Genomic DNA, 22,070 nt, shown 5'->3' on the forward strand with positions numbered 1-22,070 from the left:
ATTTGTTATGGACAAGAGATTTTCTGTAAAAAAATAAAATAAAATAAAATAAAATAAAATAAAATAAAATTATATATATATATATATATATATATATATATATATATATATATATATATATAAAGGGATAAGGAGGGTGAGTTAGAAACATCTATGCAAGAGAAACCTGGGTCAGCTGCCTCCTGCACACCCCATACTGGGGATGTGCCCACAAATAAGAATGCCCTTGACTGGGATTGAACCTGGGACCCTTGAGTTCACAGGCTGAGGCTCAATCCACTGAGCCAAACTGGTTAGGGCTCAGACATGATTTTCTGAATGTGATATCAAAAACCAGACAAAATAGACAAAACAAATAATCCAGATTGCAACAAATAAAGAAAAACACCTTCCCAGCACAAATGCAATAAACAAAATGAAAGGAAAGGAAATCTAGAGGATGGAAGAAAATACATGCAAATCATATGACGGAATAGCTTGGAGATGCTGTGGATTCAGTTTTGATCAGCACAATAAAGAGAATACTGAGATAGACAGAAATTAACCCAAATATTTGGAGTTCCCACGGAATAAGAAAGGTATGTTTATACTATACTGCAGGCTAATAACAATGCAATGACTGAAAAGCAAACTCTATAGAATTTCATTAAAAACACTTTATTGCAAAGCACTAGTAACAACCATCTGAGTTTCTTAGAAACATGGTGGCACTAGACCTGCGTTCCCCAGGGTTGCCAAAACCATGGACTTTGTAGAAAAGCGGGTGCTGGAGAACAATACCTGCAAAGGACAATTAAGCACATGCAACAATATGTGTTCCTGTAGATCACTGTTTTCCAAAATGTGGTACGCGTACCCTCATGGGTACAGGAAGGGTTTGGTGGAGATATGCACTGCACCGTGCTTAGCTGCACCTAATTCTACGTTCTCATGAGTACGAGGGGTACTCAGTTTTACGAAAATTATAGAAGGGGTACACATATGTCAAAAGTTTGGAAAACACTGCTGTAGATTATAACAATATATAAAATATACAAGGTAGGCAAAAGAATCTTTAACCAAAATATACTTACTAATCAGAACAAGGATTTAGAGACAATTATTCAAAAACTATGTACAAATGACCAACAGGAATATAGAAAATGCTTTCCTCACTGATCAAGGTGCAATCCCTCAGGCTTCCTGAAACACTACCAACCATAAGTCCTTCTCTGTGAACTAAGACCAGCTGGGAGAATTGGGACTTCAGGAATAGAAGGGAGCAGTGAAAACAGACCAGCCATCCCCAGGAAAGCAACTACCCAGGAAACTGGAAAATCAAGCAGAACCACAGTCTACATGGGAGGACACAGCACACCCTGGGGGATGGGGCCTGAAAAATTGCAAAGCCAAGTCCAGGTCACTGGTGACAGTGAGGGTCTTACCCAGCGAGGATACAAGTTCAAAGTTCTCCAGCATCACATTCAGGTACAGCTGTCTCTGACCCTCATCCAGGAGGCTCCATTCCTCCCTGGAGAAATACAGGGCAATGTCTTCAAAGGTCACGCCAACCTGTTAGAAGTAAGAGAATTGACACCAGAGCTGTCTCTCTGAGAACCCTCACTCCTCCTTACACGGCTTCCCCTCTCAACCAACCAGGTTAGTGTGGACACCAGGCCTGAATGCCAATACAGGCTGCTCTCTCATCACAGTCCCATTACTCACTGGAATTGCCCTCAGCAGAGCAGCTGGGTTGAGTGGGAGGTTTGGAGGAGGGGAGGGTAGAGAGCAATAACATTTAAGCTCTGGGGATGACTCACAGGCCAAAGCCTTCCTGCCATGCAATTCCACTGCAGTCTCCTAGATCATGACTCCAAGACAAGCCAAGAGTGGGTTTACGCTTCAGTTTTAAGTCCCCACATCAGGTTCAGGGGACCATCAGCTCATACTTCCTCTGGGTGTGCACACATTGGGTAATGTTTATCCTCTTCCCATCTTCAGAACCAGGTTCACTCGCTCAGCTCTGCCCCCTTTCTGTTCCAATACCACTGATCTCTCTGGATTCACCCATGAACTTGGCACATGACATGTAGAGAAGCTTGTCTTTTAGGCTGATCCGGGACCACCCAAGACCTCTGAGGGACCTCACCGCCAGGAAAGCCCCAATGAGGCTGTGCTGTCCTCCCTGCAGCCTCTGATCTGCCCGCCAATCCTCACAGCCACACCCTCAGGGGAACCTCAGAGGCTAGTCACCCTTTACCATTTGAAGCATCCATCTTATATAAAAACTTCTGTTTGAAATTTCAACCCTGCTATTTGGCTTCTGGAAATGCTTGCTTGCTTGCTTAAATTATAAGGAAAATAAGTCTACTCCCAGGACGTAATTTCCAGGGCGAAATTATCAGTGCTGGCACCAGGCCAGGCTTTTTGGTTGAGTTCTTAAGTCCCCAACACATAGGGGCTCCTTAAGAACACGCAAAGGAGGACGGATACACCCCATATTTGGGATATAAAGAAGGTAAAAACATGTAAGTATGAAAAGTTCCTCCATGTTGGAATTCAGAATTTGAAACGCATTTTCCACGCGTAATAATAATAATAAATGTAACTCCATCTCCATAAGCGTCCCTTGATTCTTTCAGGGTTTTTAAAAAATATATTTTATTGATTTTTTACAGAGAGGAAGGGAGAGAGATAGAGAGCTAGAAATGTGGATGAGAGAGAAACATCGACCAGCTGCCTCTTGCACACCTCCTACTGGGGATGTGCCCACAACCAACGTACATGCCCTTGACCGGAATCGAACCTGGGACCGTTCAGTCCGCAGACCGACGCTCTACCACTGAGCCAAACCGGTTTCGGCGATTCTTTCCAGTTTTCTGTCAGACACTCTGCCCCGCACTGGCTGTGTCCTCAGAAGCCACCGCGCTGCTCCCTCCCCTCCGCCTTCCTCACGGTCCTCCCCGCGGACGGAGCTGCAGGAGGGACAGGCCCGCACCGGGCTGTGGGGTGCGGGGTGAGGAGGCGGGGGGCCTGGGGGACAGGAACTCACCTCAGCGAAGCTCCTCAGTGCGGGCGCCGCCATCACGCTCTGTGGGCCGCGGGGGGGCGGAGGCGGCGGGAGCGGCAGCCGCGGCAGGAATGGCGGGGCCTGTCCCCGCCCTGGCGGGGGTCCGGGCGGTGACTCCGAGCTTCAATCCCACGTGTGAGCGGTGAGCACCACGGGAGTCTCCGACCACAGGCTGTGCAGCGGGGAACACCACTCTCCACCTTCTCCACAGGACGCTGTGACAGGGGAAACCAGGCCGCCTCAGACAAAAAGCTGAGAACAGAACCTCTCCTCGGGAGGACTACCGGTCCCGCCCTACGTAAGCGGACAAACAGAAATGCCTTCTCTGAGATTCCATTGGCTGACCCTGCTGTCATTCCATGCGGGGCCTTCTGGGTAATGTAGTTCCTAAGCTCCAAAGCCAGGATTCCTTATGAGGGTGGCTTAAGGTGCAGAAAGTCCAAGAACACACCAAGTAAAGGAAGTGTCCTCTAGAGCCTTCAGGGGAGGTGATGTCTGGGGCAAGTTTGTTTCTCCTGCACCTGATGGCTTCCTTTAGCTGCAGGTTGTGCATATCTTTCTTTAAGACCTGCTCTTCCTGAATGGCGGGCATTGTTTTCTTCATTCAGGACCTTTAGCAGGTGTCTCCAAAGGCCAAATGTAGCTTACAGAGATTGCTCAATTGTCTAACTCCTGTTTAAATCTCTAACCTGCATCCACTGAATCCACTGTACAAAGTTAATGTCACCGAACAGACACTTATACTTAACACTCTGCTACTTATGCCATCCAAAGTGTCAGCTCTGACTGGGCTGCAGTGTAGAGAAGATGATCAAGAGATATGTGAAAAAAATGCTCAAAGTGACCGATCATCAGAGAGATGTAAGTTAAAGCAACAATTAGGTATCACCCCACCACTGTCAGAATGACTGCCATCAGCAAATCAACAAAGGACAAGTGCTTGGGGGGATGTGGAAAAAAGGGAACCCCTACACTCTACTGCTGGGAAGGCAAACTGCTACAGCCCTTATGGAAATCAGTATAAACTTTGATAAAAAAATTTAACATAGCCCTGACTGATTTGGCTCAGTGGATTGAGAGGGCAGGGCGGGGTGAGAGGGCAGGGAGGGTTGGGCCAGCTCCTGGTAACTGGACCCTAGCCCTAACCCAACCAATCAGGTCAGCCAAAGGTAGTGGGACCAACCCTCCTATAAAACCCATTGATGTTCTTTCTCTCTCTCCCCCCATGTCCTCGCTGGTGTAAGTGGAACTGAACTTGGACTAGTCTGAAATAAATACAGGCTTTCTGCAATTGCATCAGATTCAGCTCCCTGATAGTTTTTGGGGTTTATGACACTTGGGCATTACATGGGTAGAGCTTAGGCCTGGGGACTGAAAGGTCCCAGGTTTGATTCCAGTCAAGGGCATGTACATTGGTTGCAGAAAATCTCCAGTAGGGGGTGTACAGGGGACAGTTGATTGATGTTTCTCTCTCATTGATGTTACTAGCTCTCTATCCCTCTTCCTTCCTCTCTGTAAAAAAGTCAATAAAATATATTTAAAAAAAAGAAAAAATTCATGCTGCTCCAACACATCCTTGAGGTTGTGACAGCTACCCCCTTTGTTTTTTTTTTGTTGTTTTTTTTTTGCTACCCCCTCTTTGACGTGATCTGTGTCCCCAAGCATACACCTTCACATGAGGACTAGAGTCCACAGTATTTCCGAGGAAAATATGGGCAGCAATGTATATTCGGCAAACACTACTGTGCCAATTTCTGCACCATACCTTTCCCGTTGTTCACCATGCTTAAACTGCAAAGCTCTCCTTATAAGCTAACCCACACAGCAAATAGAACACCCAGATTAAAGAAGCCTTAGGGAAAAGCCTTCTTTATTCCACAAAACAAACAGATGTAAGACTGGCAGCTCTTGCCTTCATGTCTTAGGCATTCAATAAATCCATCACTGGCGGTAGGGAAAGTGTGACCATGAGCGTGGCAGTAGCTCTGCGATACTCAGTCTTCTGGAGCCAACACTAAGGAGCCCTGTATGGCAACTCATGAGAAGGAAAACAATGAAGGTCTCCTTTAGGGACTCAGGTATTCCTGATGTTCTTCAACAAATCAGACAACAGAGTTAGCTTCCCAGTCCACATGAGGATTTTGATTGATTCCATCTGTAACCGCTTTGTAAGTGGTTCAAGTGAAATACCTTTAGCAATAGAAGTATGCACTGACATACATCTGGCAAGACATCTCTGTATTTTAGAAAGTGCAACAGTTGGCTGAAATGGTTTGGCTCAGTGGATAGAGTGAGGGCCTGCAGACTGAGAGGTCCCAGGTTCGATTCCGGTCAAGCACATGTACATTGGTTGCGGGCACATCCCAAGTAGGGGGTGTGCAGAAGGCAGCTGGTTGATGCTCCTCTCTCATTGATGTTTCTAGCTCTCTATCCCTCTCCCTTCCTCTCTGTAAAAAGAAAATCAATAAAATATATATTTTTTAAAAGAAGTGTGACTAGAGCCAATGAAAAAAATAAATAAATAAAAGAGAAAGTGCTCAAAAAGCAAACTCTGGAACCCTGGCCCAGGCAAGTACTAAGTTTGTCACTTTTATTGATTCTCAAAGTCTTGTCACTACCTTCATGTCACATTTAGCCATCTGAGGTGCAGGGAGCTGTAGTGAGTCTTCTGGAGGCTCCAGGTTAGAGGCCCAACACGGAGACCTTGGTGGCCACAGTACTGCCTCCCTGCAGGTGCGTCAGCAGTTTCAGAAAGGCCCTGGATCTTTCTCAAAAGCCCTTAAACACAAAGGTGTGTGTTGGCGCTGGGGCATTGAGGGTTCTTGTCAGGAGAATGTTTCCTAAGGTTGCTCTTCTAGAGGTGATGGAGAATGTTAGTAGTGCCAGTTAAAATTAAAAGTGTTCACAGCATTGTGCATAGTAATATTTAAAAACAAAAAATTCCCACTGGTTTTTATTTATCAAAATGCCTCAGTGGTTTAGCGTCAACACAGCAAAAAAAGGTCCACCATTAGATTTCTGGTCAGTGCACAGGCCTGGATTCAGGGCTCCATTCCCAGTAGCTGCATGTAAAAGGTAGCCTATCAATGCTTCTCTGTCATCATTGATGCTTCTATTTCTATTTCTCCCTCTCCCTTCCTCTCTGAAATCAATAAAAAAATATTTTAAATTTTTCTCATATTCTGGTTTCTCTTCAGATCACATAAATCTTTCATATTTTAAAAATCCCTGATAATACATATTTTTAAAGTATAAAATATTAAAACACATTATTCCAATCCAAAAAAATATTTATTCCCTAAATCAAAAAAGGCACAAATAGAGGGACATTCCAACACCCATGTTTGTCATTCCACTGTTTTTTTGTTAAATTGCCAAAACTCATAGCACATTAGGCAGAACATAAGATCAGAGGTTTTTAACAAAGATACAGACAAGTAAATATACATCTCAGAAAAGACTCACTATAGCCGAAACTAGTTTGGCTCAGTGGATAGAGCATCGGCCTGAGGACTGAAAGGTCCCAGGTTCGATTCTGATCAAGGGCATGTATGTTGGTTGCGGGCACATCCCCAGTGGGGGGTGTGCAAGAGGCAGCTGGTCGATGTTTCTCTCTCATTGACGTTTCTAGCTCTCTATCTCTCTCCCTTCCTCTCTGTAAAAAATCAATAAAATATATTTTAAAAAAAAAAAGAATCTTTTTTCATCAAGACTCTTTTGTGAAGAGGTAATTTACAAATTTGACGGAGAGATATCACCCATTAATTGCACTCATCACGGCTTTCTCCACTGTGAGCTGCATGATGATATTTAAGACCATTTCTACTTCTAAAAGATTTGCCACATTCATTGCAGTGATACTTTTCTCCAGTGTGAACTCTCTGATGAGTATGAAGGCTACTGCTCCAGCTAAAACATTTCCCACAATGACTGCATTTATAAGGCTTCTCTGCGGTGTGAACTCTCTGATGAGCATGAAGGCTAGTACTACGAACAAAATATTTACCACATTCACTGCACTGATAAGGCTTTTCTCCTGTGTGAACTCTCTGATGATATTTGAGACTAGTGCTACTCGCAAAAGACTTTCCACATTCGATGCATTGACAAAGATTTTCTCCAGTGTGAACTCTCTGATGACTATGAAGGTTGCTGTTATTGGTAAAAGTTTTCCCACATTCACTGCATTGATAAGGCTTTTCTCCTCTGTGAACTCTCTGATGATATTGGAGACCAATTCTACTAGTAAACGACTTTGAACATTCATTGCACTTATAAGGCTTTTCTCCTGTGTGAACTCTCTGATGATATTTGAGGACACTGATACCCGTAAAAGACTTTCCACATTCACTGCATTGATAAGGCTTTTCTCCTCTGTGAACTCTCTGATGCCTATGAAGGTTGTTATTATTGGTAAAAGTTTTCCCACATTCACTGCATTGAAAAGGCTTTTCTCCTCTGTGAACTCTCTGATGATACTGGAGACTAGTTCTACCAGTAAATGATTTTGAACATTCACTGCACTTATAAGGCTTTTCTCCTGTGTGAATTCTCTGATGATATTGAAAAACAATGCTCCTTGCAAAAGACTTGCCGCATTCACTGCATTTATAAGGTTTTTCTCCTGTGTGAACTCTCTGATGACAATGAAGGTAATTTTTGCTGGTAAAAGATTTTCCACATTCACTGCACTTATAAGGCTTTTCTCCTGTGTGAACTCTCTGATGACATTGAAAAACAATGCTCCTTGTAAAACGATTCTGGGACACATCAAAATTACAACTGTTTCCATGTGAAATCGTGTCTATACCTCTGATGAATGTCTTCTCTCGAACATGCTTTTTGTCAACTTTTACACTAAAGTAAAACTGTTCTGCACATGCCCCGCATCTCAAAAGTACCTGTCCATGTTTGTTTCTTTGAAGCTCCATCACATGGAATATGTTTCCCAAGGTGAGCCCACAACTCTCACAGGGGTGGCTCTTCTGGGAAGACAAGGCTACCTTGGGATTCCTTCCCTGAGACACTCTTACTGAAACCTGTTTTGTTGGTGCCTCCACATTCTCTGCTCCACAGCAGCAACCTGAACAAAAAGAATGGAAGGTGAAGTACATGTTGACCTTATGAAAATGGAGTATTTTCAACACAAATGTTTCTGTCATGACTAGGCCTGATTCCAAAGACAAATTGTTAAGACAAGTGAGGTGGACTCTGAGGAAATTGCTGTTATACATAAGTGGCCCCAAAAGTCAGTAGATAATGAAAAGCTTACCAAGAGAAAGACAGAAGTACAAGATGGGATACAAAGAAGAGAGGAAGGTTCTAGTCATTGTTCCTGCACAAACAGCTTCCTTTAGCAACTTATATGCTGACCATGTGAGTCTGTGTATAATAATTTAAAGCTGCTCAAAGCCATAAAAATTAATTGTATTAGTGCACATGATGTTCAACGTCAATTTAGTAACATGTGTGCACTCCAAAGCGCTGCAGGCATGGGCCAACGTTAGTTGGCAGTAAAGAGAGACTTGTGAAAGAGGCAGAGGTTCAAAGTCCAAAGTTAAGGTTACTAGGAATCCCAGTAGAAATGATTGCTATTAGAACTCAGTAGTTGGCAAAGTATCAATAAGCACAAACAGGCATAATTGGCTGAAAAATGGGCAACTGAAAGAAAACTCTGGGGGGCCGAAACTGGTTTATTGGTTGCGGGCACATCCCCAGTAGGGAGTGTGCAGGAGGCAGCTGCTCGATGTTTCTCTCTCATTGATGTTTCTACCTCTCTATCCCTCTCCCTTCCTCTTTGTAATAAATCAATAAGCAAAAAATAAAAATAAAAAAAGGAAAGAAAAGACTGAGTTTCTATCTATAAATGTAACCAGGGTCAGCCGAGAATTCCTCCACAGTGACCCTTCACCAAGGCAAGGCTGCCTGTGAGTCCACTGCCATTCATGAAGTCCTCTTTATTCTGTGATGCAGAAATGCTTCTGCCCCTTAAGCCCATTTGAGTCACTGCATATGATAAATGATGCAAATCTTCATAGAAAAACCGACCAGTTGAATGTTCATCACTGTGGTAGAACAACAAATGACAAATGAGATCACGGACAAAGACCTATGTGAGTGACATCATCAAGCTTGCAGGATCACACATGTGAGTATAAGTAGACAGCTATCCAAGACCAAAGCATTACACAGGAAATGAAATTAAGAAGGATTACAGAAAACAAGAGAGAACTGTATAGAAGAAATGTTTAAGAAGACTGGGTAAACAAAGACATTTGAAGATACCTACAGTTAAATAACAAAAAAGGGTCAGAAATACCTCCACAAGCTACTGTGCTTCTAACATCATTGACCCTAGTGACCTCTTCTTCAAAAATTTTGTGTTTACAAACCACAGAATGCCATCCCAGCTATGGCTTAGCTGATTGGAGCTTTGTCCTACGTACCAAAGGGTCAAGGATTCAATTCCCAGCCAAGGCACATATAAGCATGTGGGTTCCACTTCCAGTTACCTAGTGAGGAAAAGGCAGCCGATTGCTTTTACTCCCTTACAATGATGTTTCCTCTCTCTCTCTCTCCCTCTCTCTCTCTGTCTCCTCCTCTAATATTTGAAAATAATAAATAATAAATTACCAATAATTTCAATATAGCCAAATGCAAAAGAGAATTCAAAAAACTCTAGAGCCGAAACCGGTTTGGCTCAGTGGATAGAGCGTCAGCCTGCGGACTGAACGGTCCTGGGTTCGATTCTGGTCAAGGGCATGTGTGTTGGTTGTGGGCACATCCACGGTGAGAGATGTGCAAGAGGCAGCTGATCAATGTTTCTCTCTCATTAAGTTTCTAACTCTCTATCCCTATCTCTTCCTTTTGTAAAAAATCAATAAAATATATGGATTAAAAAAACAAACAAAAAATCTCTAAAGACAAAAACAACACAACCTATCAAAAGTCAAGTATAAAATTCAGAAAATGTAATTTTAAGATAAAATTTTATCTGGATAGACTACAAAAAAAAAAAAAAAAAAAAAAAAAAAAGAGATGCGAAAACCGGTTTGGCTCAGTGGATAGAGCATCAGCCTGCGGATTGAAAGGTCCCAGGTTCCATTCCGTTCAAGAGCATGTACCTGGGTTGCGGGCACATCTTCACTAGAAGGTGTGCAAGAGGCAGCTAATAGATGATTCTCTCTCATCGATGTTTCTAACTCTCTATCCCTCTCCTTTCCTCTCTGTAAAAAATCAATAAAATATCTTTTAAAAATAAATTAATAAATAAAAGATGTGAAAAAAACCTAACATCTCATCTCAGGAATCTCGAAACAAAACAAGAAAGTAAACCCAAAGGTGGCAAATTAATGTAATAATAAATATTTGAACAAGCATCAAAAAAAGAGAGATAAGACAATATAAAGAATACTTAACATGTACTTTTCTTTTAAAAAAATATATATTTTATTGATTTTTTAGAGAGAGGAAGGGAGAAGAATAGAGTTAGAAACATCGATGAGAGAGAAACATCGACAAGCTGCCTCCTGCACACCCCCTACTGGGGATGTGCCTGCAACCAACATACATGCCTTTGACCAGAATCGAACCTGGGACCTTTCAGTCCGCAGACCGATGCTCTAGCCACTGAGCGAAACTGGTTTCGGCCCTAACAGGTAATTTTCTAAAAAATACAAAAACTGGCAAAATTTGGGTTGAACTAAAGCAAAAAACAAAAACAAACAAAAATAAGCCTCAAGTAAATGAAAAAAGAAATGAAAGATAAGACAACACTTTACATTATGAACTACAAAGCATCATAAGAGCCGTTGATGTTAGGAGATGACATGATCTTTCATAGAGAAATTTGCAAAGATCCAATATGAGCTTTTGAAATTAATACACAAATTCACAGGCTGCCCACATAGCTCTCTTGTTGAGTGTGTGGTCCCCATGCACCAGAGTTGTGGGTTTGATCCCCCATCAGGGCACATGTAGGGGACAGCCAATGAATGCTTGGATAGGGAAAACAGCACATCAATGTTTCCCTCTTTCTCTGTCTCCCTTCCTGTCTCTAAAATAAATAAATAAAGGTTGGACAGTACAGGCCAGTGATTGACCATCGACCTATGACCTTTCAGATCATAAATCCATTGCTTGACAGGGGACATGCAGTTTGCCAGCCCAATCTCCAGTGGGGGATGTGCAGGAAGAGGTTGGTTAATGTCTCTCTTTCATTCTTCATGTTTCTATCTCTCTCTCCTTCCCTTCCTCTCTGAAATCAATAAAGTATAGTTACAAAATAAATAATTTAAACAAGAAATAAAGAGCCCTGGCCCATGTTGCTCAGTGCTGAGAGTGCATACATGTACACTTGAAAGTCATGGATTACATTCCCAGAAAGGGGCAGGTATGTCGGTTTCGGGTTGAATCACCTCTCTTAATGGGACCACATGTGGGAGGCAACCAATTGATATCTCTCTCTCTGTCTGTCTGTCTCTCTCTCACTGTGCCTCTCTTCTCATTGTCTTTCTCTTTCTCTAAGAAAATAAAAATTCATAGAAAAATATTCTCACTATTTAGATGAACATAAAACAATAATAAACAACTGAATTCAGAAAAGTTATGGGCAGCACTAACAGGTTTGGCTCAGTGGATGGAGCATCAGCTTGTAGAGTAAAGTGTCCCGGGTTCGATTCCAGTCAAGCGCATGTACCTTGGTTGAGGGCATATACCTAGTGGGGAGTGTGCGGGAGGCAGCTGATAAATGTTTCTCTCTCATTGATGTCTCTAACTCTATTCCTCTCCCTTCTTCTCTGTAAAAAAAATCAATAAAATATATTTTTTGTTAAAAGAAAGAAAGAGGCAAAACCAGTTTTGCTCAGTGGATAGAGTGTTGGCCTGAGGACTGAAGAGTCCCGGGTTCGATTCCAGTCAAGGGCATGTACCTTGGTTGCAGGCACATCCCCAGTAGGGGGCGTGCAAGAGGCAGCTGATCAATGACTCTCTCATGGATGTTTCTAACTCTCTCCCTTCCTCTCTGTAAAAAATCAATAAAAATATATATTAAAAAAGAAGAAGGAAGAAGGAAGAAGGAGGAAGGAGGAAGGAAGAAGGAGGAGGAAGAAGAAAGAAAGAAAGAAAGAAAGAAAGAAAGAAAGAAAGAAAGAAAGAAAGAAAGAAAGGAAGAAAAGTTATGGGAGTGACAGAACAGAACAGAAATTAGAAAATAAATCCAGGCACATCCTTTCAAGTAATCTCTGAAAAAGCTGCAAGACACAGAAGAAGGGAAAGATAGTTTCTTCAATGAATGGTGCTGTTGAAATCAATACTTACATGTAAACACAACAATACTGGCCACCACTGATAAAATGTAACTCAACCTGCATGACAGAATTGAATGTCAGCGCTAAAACTGAAAACTCCTCAGGACAATCTAAAGAAAAAGTTTTGGAGACTTGTTTTGCAACAGATTTTCTAAATGTGACACCAACCACCAGACAAAAGAGAAAAAACAAACAGTGCACACTGCAACAAATAACGATAAAAAGGTTCTTCTTAGCACAACAGCAATGAACAAAATGAAAGGAAATCTAAACAACAGAAGAAAATACTTGCAAATTATATGAAAGAATCGGTGGGAGAGATTGTGAATTCAGTTCTGATCCGCATAATAAAGCAAATATTGCAATATGGAAAGAAATTCACACAAATAGGTGGAATTCCCAGGGAATAATAAGGGTATGTTAATAATACCATAGAACAGGCTAATAACAATGCAATGACTCTGTCAAAAGCTAAGTCTATATAACTCCATTAACAATATTTACGTGCTAAGCACAAGAAACAAGCATCTGAGCTTGCTAGAAATATGGTGGCACTAAACCTGCAGAACCCAAGGTTGCAAAAATATGGACTTTGTAGAAAAGCAGGTGTGGGGGAGCAATATCTGCAAAGTGCAATTCTGCACATGCAACAATGTGTTCCTGTACATCATAAGCCTTTAATATATAAAATACACAAGGTCATCAAAAGAATGTTTAACCAAAAAATAGTTATTAACCAGGATAAGGATGTAGAAACACTTCTTCACAAAAATAGGTACAAATAACCAAATGGAATATAGAAAATGCTTTCCTCACAGAAAAAAGTGGAATCCCTCATGCTTCCTGAAACACTACTTATCCTCAAGTCCTTCCCTGTGAATGTAGTCCAGCAGGGAGAATTGGGGCTTCAGCAATAGAAGAGAGCCGTGGGAACAGACCCACCCTCCCCAGGAAACTGGAAAATCAAGCAGTTTCACAGACTACATGGGAGGACACAGCACACCCTGGGGGATGGGGCCTGGAAAAATCACAAAGCCAAGTCCAGGTCACTGGTGAGAGTGAGGGTCTTACCCAGCGAGGATACAAGTTCAAAGTTCTCCAGCATCACATTCAGGTACAGCTGTCTCTGACCCTCATCCAGGAGGCTCCATTCCTCCCTGGAGAAGTACAGGGCAATGTCCTCCAAGGTCATGCCAACCTGTCAGAATTAAGACAATTGAAACTAGAGTGGGGTGTGCGGAAAGAGACTGAACATAAACTGTGCACCTATGGATGAGGATAATGGGGGTTGGGGAAAGGGCAGAGGGTGGGGTGGGAACCTGGTGGAGGGGGAAAAAAAATGAGGAACTTTTGTAATAATATGAACAATAAAGGTTTATTTAAAAACAAAACAAAACAAAACGAAAACAACCCAGAGTTTCTCTCTGATAGCCAATAATTGTACTCTTGACACACCTTCCCCACCTCCATCTCCTGCAGGGCACCCGGTTAGTGAGGATACCAGGCCCTAATGCCAGTGCAGGCTGCTCTCTCATCACAGTCCCATTACTCACTGGGATTGCCCTCAGCAGAGCAGCTGGGTTGGGTGGGAAGGATTGGGGGAGGAGAGAGTAGAGAGCAATGTCATTTAAGGTCTGGGCGATTCCTGCAGGGCCCCAGTTTTCCCGCCAAGCAATACCACTGCAGTCTCCTATACCATGCCTCCCAGACAAAGCTAAGCGTGGGTTTTTGCTTCTGTTTTATGACCATCAGCTCACACTTTCTCCAGTTGTGCACACACTGGGTAACGCTTATCCCCTTCCCATCTTCAGACCCAGGTTCACTCCCTCAGCTCTGCCCCCTTCCTGCTCCAATGCCACCGGGTCTCGCTGGACTCCCCCGTGAACATGGCACATGGCATGTGGAGAAGCCTGTCTTCCAGCGGGTCCAGGACCACCCCAGGCCCCTGAGGGACCCCACAGCCGGGAAAGCCCCCATGAGGCTGTGACGGCCTCCCTGCAGCCTCTGATCTGCCCGCCGACGCTCTCACCCACACCCTCAGGGGAACCTCAGAGACCGGTCACCCCTGTCCTCTCCGCCCCGCACTGGCTGTGTCCTCAGAAGCCACCGCGCTCCTCCCTCCCCTCCGCCTTCCTCACGGTCCTCCCCGCGGACGGAGCTGCAGGAGGGACAGGCCCGCAACGGGCTGTGGGGTGCGGGGTGAGGAGGCGGGGGGCCTGGGGGACAGGAACTCACCTCAGCGAAGCTCCACAGCGCGGGCGCCGCCATCGCGCTCTGTGGGCCGCGCGGGGCGGGGGCGGCGGGAGCGGCAGCCGCGGCAGGAATGGCGGGGCCTGCCCCGGCCCTGGCGGGGGTCCGGGCGGTGACTCCGAACTCCAACCCCACGTGTGAGCGGTGAGCACCACGGGAGGCTCCGTCCACTGACAGTGATGCGGCGACACCCCTTTTCACTCCTGAGATAACTCCTCAGAAGACAAAATCCCGCCCTACAGAAGCGGCCAAACGGAAATGCCTCCTCTCAGCCCCCATTGGCTCAGCCTCGTGGCATTCCATGCGTTGCCTTGTGGGTAATGTAGTTCATAGGCTTCAAGGCTAGGAACCAGTCACAAGAGGGGATTTAGAGGCAAATAGCCCAAGAAAGACACCGAGTATACTCAGGGTCCTCTAGCGCCTTCAGGGGAGGTGATGTCTGGGGCAAGTTTGTTTCTCCTGCACCTGCGTGGCTGGTTTTGCACCTCTTTCTTTAGGACCTGCTCTTTCTGAGGGGAAGGCATTGTTTCTTCTTTCAGAACATTAGGCATGTCTCTCCTTCAGATCAAATGTAGCTTGTTGCGGGAGGGTATGTATGGGAGCGGGAGGGCAATGTTAAAATCTGTACACAGATAATATTTTAATTAAAATAAATAAATAAATAAATAAATAAATAAATAAATAAATAAATAATTTTTTTTTAAAATGTAGCTTGTTGCTACATTTTCTAAGTTAATCTAACCTGCCTCCATTGAGAGCTTGTTTGGAGGTTCTAGTAGGGGAGCGCAGCTACTGGTATACCCTTGACCGAAGACTGGTCCTCTCCTCTTAGGGGAAAGTCGTCCTCTTCAACCGAACGCGAGCGCGCAGCTTTGGGAGGGACGCACATGGATCCGTGAGGGAGGAGGGGGACACCCGCCTAGCCAGCCAGATCAGCCGAATCAACCCTGGCGATCAATGGGGTGACAGATGTGGCAGCCAGATCGCCCTCACATCCTAACCTGCCTCCATTGAGTCCATTATACAAAGTTAATGTCACAAACAGACACTCATACTTGAGAGCATCTGCTTCTGATGCCATCCAAAGTGCCAGCTCTGCCTGTGGATAAGATGGCAAGACACATGTGAAAAAAATGCTCAAAGTGACTGATCATCAGAGAGATGTAAGTTAAAGCAACAATTAGGTATCACCCCACCTCTGTTATAATAGCTGCCATCAACAAATCAGCAAAGGACAAGTGCAGGGGAGGATGTGGGGGAAAAGGATCCCTAGTACACTGCTGGTGGGGATGCAAACTGGTGCAGCCATTATGGAAATCCGTTTGGAGGTTTCGCATAAAATTTAATATGGAACTGACATTTGATCTACTGATTGCACATCTAGGAATATATCCTAAGACAGGTGAAACAAATAGAAAGTATGCACTCCTGTGTTCATAGCAGCACCATTTATAATAGCAAAGATCTGCAAACAGCCCAAGTGCCCATCATTTGATGGTTGGATAGAAAGCTGTGGTACATTTGTACCATGGAATACTATGCAGCCATAAAAATGAAGATTCTCTTATCTTTTCACACAGCATGGAGCGACCTGGAGATAATCATGCTAAGTGAAATAAGTCAGCCAGAGAAAGACAAGTATCACTTCATCTCACTCATATATGGAATCTAATTAACAAAACAACTGATGAGTGAATTCAGAGCTATGGGAGCATGGGACTGCAGAATCTCAAAGGGAAAGTGGAGGAGGGTTAAAAAAATCCTCAGTTGAGGATGAAACACACATGCACGTACAGAGTAAAAACAAAGTCACCTAAGGCTTGAGCATTTCCTTCTGTTCTCTGAAAGCAACTGGAAAGCTCTAGCTTGCTGGGTTCTGGGTCTGCTCTACGTTTATGTTTATAAATCTGTCTTCAATCAGTTGAGTAGCTAAAAATGCTGATACCCCTCCATGTAAGGTTCTTCCATTTCACACAAGGCAATTGCTTTTGGTGATGTTGTAAGAAATGTCCAAACCTGGGGAGAATTTTTCTAAGTTTATGTGACCCAAGTCTAGGACATTTGTCAGGAAGGAAAATAACAATAGTAATGCTAGGGAGAATGGCAATTTTGAGCCTTTTTTATTCATTAGACTCAAAGGAGTAGACCTAAGGGGGATAAATGAAATTAACTGGTAATAAATAAGGGCGGGGGGAATCTAAAGAGGTAAATCTCTTTGATTGGATAAAAAATAAAGAAAAAATATACACAAACTTAAAAAAAAAGTTTATCGATTAGGTAGCAGTTAATATTTAACCCAAGAACAATAATAATTGGTGGTCTGTAATCATCTGTGTTGGGATATAGTTCTCTTATGAGTCTATGTAACAGAAATGTCTCTAAAAATCAAATCTAATGGTATGTAAGCCCAGATGCAAAAAGACAACAGACAGGCTCAACAAGGTAAAAATTGACCTTTGCGCTGAAACCGGTTTGGCTCAATGGATAGAGTGTTGGCTTGGGAACTGAAGGGACCTGGGTTCGATTCCGGTCAAGGGCATGTACCTTGGTTGTGGGCACATCCCCAGTAGGGCGTGTGCAAGAGGCAGCTGATCGATGACTCTCTCTCATCGATCTTTCTAACTCTCTATCTCTCTCCCTTCCTCTCTGTACAAAATCAATAAAATATATATTTTTTAAAATTTGACCTTTGCAAAACACACACACACACACACACACACACACACACACACTAGGCTAGGATAGTGGTTCTCAAACTGTGGGTCTTGACCCCTTTGGGGGTCAAATGACCCTTTCACAGGGGTTGCCTGAGACATTCTGCATATCAGATATTTACATTAAGAGTCATAACAGTAGCAAAATTACATTTATGAAGTAACAACGAAAATAATTTTATGGATAGGGGTCACCACAACATGAGGAACTGTATTAAAGGATCGCAGCATTAGGAAGGTTGAGAACCACTGGGCTAGGACCACATAACTACCCCTAAGACTCACATTGACTTAGAAAGTTTTAACTTCAAACCATCCTATAGGGTTACTTTTGGCGTCTGTGTTTGTAAGGTTAACCATGCCATTCTGGGCTCCCTGAGCTTGCTAAGTTTAGTTTCTGCCATCACTTTTGTCCGTACTGTGGTTAGAACAGAGAAAAATTATTTTCTCCTATGGATTGAGGAGAAAATTCAATGAGTGGTTTATTCTCTCTGTGACCCATTGCTGACATCCTCCTGAACACAATGTTCCCACTATTGCTGGTGTCCCTTTATTTCATCTCCTAGAAGTTGTCACTCATCAGGTCAATAAAGCCTTAGGTTCTAAATGAGGTGGAGGCATTTGGAAGGAAAAGAAAAAGGTCTGCCTTCGAGAATTTAAGAGAAGGGCCTGCTAATTAAATCCCAAGATCGTTGGCTCCTCTAATTCAAACAGCTCCTTTGTTCAAACTGCTCAACCAGATAAGCTACTTTCAAGGCCAAATTATTACACACCCCTCCTCCCTGCTGTTGTCATGCCTCAGAGATAATTTGCACCAAGGGGTCTCTAGTTAGTAGAACGTTTCCTTCCTTCCACCTTTTCAAACCAGCCTCTCTTGAACTCTGTATAACTTTTTCTCTAGACACATTTTATAGGCATGGGAAAAATACTTATAAGACACCTCTCTATACGTCTGCCAGACTCTCTTCTGGAAAGCAAACGAACTGTAACTTAAAAAAAAAATAAATAAGGGAACGCGGGCGGGGAGCTTAGGGAAACTGAGGCCTGCCTGTCCCGGTCTTCCCGGAAGGCCCAGCCGGGGTGAGTGCGAGTGCGAGGCGGGGGAAAATCCTCTCAGACGGCGACTGCGTCCCGCTCATGCCTAGGCCGCCGCGCGCGCGGGAAAGCTGCCGGATGGAAAACCGTGAGGCGTCGTCTGTGTAAATGCTTTTGTATTTTTAAAATGTTCCTGCCAGAACCGGTGTGGCTCAGTGGATAGAGCGTCGGCCTGCGGACTGAAGGGTCCCGGGTTCGATTCTGGTCAAGGGCATGTCTTTCTCTCATTGATGTTTCTAACTCTATCCCTCTCTCTGCCTCTCTGTAAAAATAAAATAAAATAAAATAATAAAATAAAATAAATAAATATATATATATATATATATATATATATATATATATATATATATATATATATAATTGATTTTTTACATAGAGGAAGGAAGAGGGATAGAGATCTAAAAACATCAATGAGAGAGAAACATCCACTAGCTGCCTCTTGCACACCCCCTACTGGGGATGTGCCCGCAACCAATGTACATGCCCTTGACCGGAATCGAACCTGGAACCTTTTAGTCTGCAGGTCGATGCTCTATCCACTGAGCCAAACCGGTTTTGGCAAACTGTAACTTTTTAAAACATATATATTTTATTCATTTTTTTTTTTTTTTACAGAGAGGAAGAGAGGGATAGAGAGTTAGAAACATCAATGAGAGAGAATCATCGATCAGCTGCCTCTTGCATACCTCCTGCTGGGGATGTGCCTGCAACTAAGGTACATGCCCTTGACCAGAATCGAACCTTGGACCCTTCAGTCAGCAGACTGACGCTCTATCCACTGAGCCAAACCGGTTTCGGCTGCATCTCCTTTTTTAGCTGTGATTTCTTGCAATGCCCGCATCACCTGCCAAACCCTAACAGTGCTCTCTCTTTTTTTTTTTTTTTTTTTTAATATATTTTATTGATTTTTTACAGAGAGGGAGAGAGATAGAGAGCTAGAAACGTCGATGAGAGAGAAACATCGACCAGCTGCCTCTTGCACACCCCCACCGGGGATACGCCCGCAACCAAGGTACATGCCCTTGACCGGAATCGAACCCGGGACCTTTCAGTCCGCAGATCGATGCTCTATCCACTGAGTCAAACTGGTTTCGACCCAAATTCTAGGTTTTAAAACACATGTCATTGTCCCCTCTCCTGCAGGTGAATGTCAGTGTCCCATAGAAACATCGAGTGAAGGGTCAAACTGAGGGAAGAAATTCATCACAGTGGATGGGATCACAGCATAACACCCAACATGTGGGTGAAGGTGCAGAGACAAAACCCTAATTACCTAATTGTCTCCTGTGGGTCAAACTCTGTGCTGGGATCAAAGGGGAGGCAGACAAAGAGCAGCTCACCCTGAAAGAAGGTTCCCCTGGAGGAACCACTGCAGCTGAGAAATGATGGCGTCCCCCTGAATGATGGCCCAGGGTAAGGGCTCTGAGATGTAAAGGGAACGGGAGGAAACGCATAACTGCAACCATGGAAACAGGAGCTGCAGCTGAGCCACCCTGGTCCTCATCCTGTGCCTGCTCCAGGGAGGGATGCTCATCAGCGGTAGAGACTGTTTGACGCTGGAGAAAAGAATGGTTAAAATTACAAGCTAACACTTGTCTGTGGTGTCAACTGGGGGAGCTGACTTCATTTCTCTGATACCGTTTTTCCAGAGATTTGATATGAGTTTCCACTACAACAGTTTGATGTGAGAATTGAGAGAGAAAATGCTTTAAAACCTTTTCCTGGAATTTTGGCAACAAGTACTCAGCTTGTTATTTTACTGACCTTGGGAGGCCAAAGCAAGCGCCATCAACCATCTGCATGTCACATCCAGCCAACTGAGATTCAGGGAGCTCTAGCCAGTCTGCTGGGGATTCCCAGGTGGGCACACCACGATGAGACCTGAGTGCCCACAGCACCTGACTCCCTGCAGCAGAGTCAGTGGCTTCTTATAGGTCCCAGGTACACTAATATCGATAGAGAAACATGGAAATTGACCGTCGGTCCGCTATGCCCACCAGCCAATCAGGAATGAGTATGAAAAATAACCCAACATAGATGAAGGTGGCCCCAGAGCTGGAGTGAGCAGGAGTTGGGTTGCCCCTGGCGACGGAAGAAGCCAAGCTTCTCGCTTGCCCTGGCCACTGCTGAAGGCGTGACTGGGAGCCTGGGTTGCCAGGAGCCACCCAGGTTTCCAGCCCACCATGTCCTCCGCTCAAGGAGGGACCACCTGGATGGCTGGGGGTCATGGCCAGCCTGAAAACAGCCCTCAGCCCCGTACCCAGGGTCAGTCCCCAGTACAGAACATACAGGAGGCAGAGAATATATGTTTCTCCATCATCATTGACGTTTCTCTCTCTCTCTCCTTTTCCTTCCTCTCTAAAATGAATAAAAAAATTTTAAAAAGAGAGAAATAAAAGAAACATTAAAGATGAGAGAAAATCATTGAGTAGCTGCCTCTTGCATGCCCTATACTGGGTATCTAGCCTAGGGTGCAGGCATTTTCCTGACTGAATGGATCTGTGACCTCCTGCTTCATAGGTCCACATGGAGCCACTGAGCCATGCTGCTGTGCTCTCAACATTTATGTTCCCTCTCCCTTGCTCCATGAAATCAATAAAAATGTTTAAGTAAATTAGTATCTTTATTAAAAAAGAAAAAACATGCCGAGGCCAGTTTGGCTTGCTGGATGGAGCTTTGGCCTGCGGACTGGGGGTCCCTGGTTCGGTTCTGGTTGGGGGCCTGTGCCTTGGTTGCAGGTGTGTCCCCAGTGGGGGGTGTGCAGGAGGTGGCTGATCGATGTTTCTGGCTCTCTATCTCTCTCTCTTCCTCTCTGTGGAGGATCAATAAAATATATATTTTTTTAAAAGGAAAAAACATTAAAACATATTATTCCAACACACACACACACACACACACACACACACACACACACGTTTACTTAAGTGAAAAGGGCACAAAAAAGAGAGAAAAATTCCAACATCCATCTCTATTGTTTCACTGTTTTATTTGAAGAAAATTACCAAAACTCTCAGCACATTAGGCAGAACATATGATAAGGTGTTTTAACAAAGATACAGGCTCAACAAATACACTTCTGAGAAAAGGCTCACCATAAAGTCCTAGAAAAACTATAATAAAAAGTGATGAAGAATGACAAAATTACAGAATATGTTTATATAAAAATGCATGATCAAACAAGATACTTTCGAGAATGTGAACACTTCACACACTGGTGGAAAAATGCAAAAGGGTACAATCAGTTTATTTTTAAAGAATAGTTTATTGATTTTTAAGGACATATATATATATTTATTGACTTATTAGAGAGATGGAAAGAAGCATGAGTGATAAGAGAGAATCATAGATTGGCTGCCTCCTGCACACCCCACACTGGAGTTTGAGCCGGCAACTTGGGAATGTGCCTTGATTTGGAATCGACCCATGACCACCTGGTTAATAGGTCAAAACTCAACGAATATGCCAAGCGAGATGGGCACTTTTAAAAAAAAGATATATTTTATTGAAGGGAGAGGAATCAAGAGTTAGAAACATTGATGAGAGAAAAACATCGATCAGCTACCTCCTGCACACCTCCCACTGAGGATGTGCCTGCAACCAAGGTACATGCTCTTGACCAGAATCGAACCTGGGACCTTCCAGTCTGCAGGCCGA

At 43.7% G+C, this 22,070-nt stretch overlaps 2 protein-coding genes and 1 long non-coding RNA gene across 5 annotated transcripts in view; all 3 read right to left on the reverse strand.

The window, feature by feature from the left end:
* The window catches only part of LOC123651687 (zinc finger protein 271-like), a 49,108-nt gene extending 34,267 nt beyond the window's left edge, over positions 1-14,841 (reverse strand). The window contains exons 1-2 of one of the 3 annotated variants that reach the window (XM_045575962.1): positions 14,593-14,841; positions 1,425-1,551 (exon numbers count right to left, since the gene is read on the reverse strand). In XM_045575962.1, coding sequence (XP_045431918.1) covers positions 1,425-1,551; positions 14,593-14,625 — 160 coding nt within the window. In that variant the 5' untranslated portion in view covers positions 14,626-14,841. Of the gene's footprint in view, positions 1-1,424; positions 1,552-2,046; positions 2,214-3,031; positions 3,464-14,592 lie in introns of those variants that run through there. The other 2 variants (XM_045575961.1, XM_045575963.1) reach the window with 2 other exon arrangements.
* Positions 6,653-13,539, reverse strand: LOC123651696 (zinc finger protein 239-like). Its single transcript, XM_045576003.1, has 3 exons — positions 13,429-13,539; positions 12,368-12,414; positions 6,653-8,132 (listed from the first exon to the last, which is right to left on the reverse strand). The coding sequence occupies exon 3, from the start codon at positions 7,978-7,980 to the stop codon at positions 6,811-6,813; it is 1,170 nt and encodes a 389-aa protein (XP_045431959.1). The 5' UTR covers positions 7,981-8,132; positions 12,368-12,414; positions 13,429-13,539; the 3' UTR covers positions 6,653-6,810.
* A 1,545-nt stretch (positions 14,842-16,386) lies between the features above and the next one.
* LOC123651703 lies at positions 16,387-18,314 on the reverse strand. The gene is made up of 2 exons (XR_006740575.1): positions 17,607-18,314; positions 16,387-16,623 (listed from the first exon to the last, which is right to left on the reverse strand). It is a non-coding gene; the product is annotated as an uncharacterized LOC123651703 (long non-coding RNA).
* Positions 18,315-22,070: the final 3,756 nt, after the last annotated feature.

This window comes from Pipistrellus kuhlii, unplaced genomic scaffold, assembly GCF_014108245.1.
Source record: "Pipistrellus kuhlii isolate mPipKuh1 unplaced genomic scaffold, mPipKuh1.p scaffold_m20_p_71, whole genome shotgun sequence".
NCBI classification, from domain to species: domain Eukaryota; kingdom Metazoa; phylum Chordata; class Mammalia; order Chiroptera; family Vespertilionidae; genus Pipistrellus; species Pipistrellus kuhlii.

Coding starts and splice junctions, on each gene's coding strand:
- LOC123651696 (XM_045576003.1), bottom strand. CDS start 7,980: ATGGAGCTTCAAAGAAACAAACATGGACAGGTACTTTTGAGATGCGGG.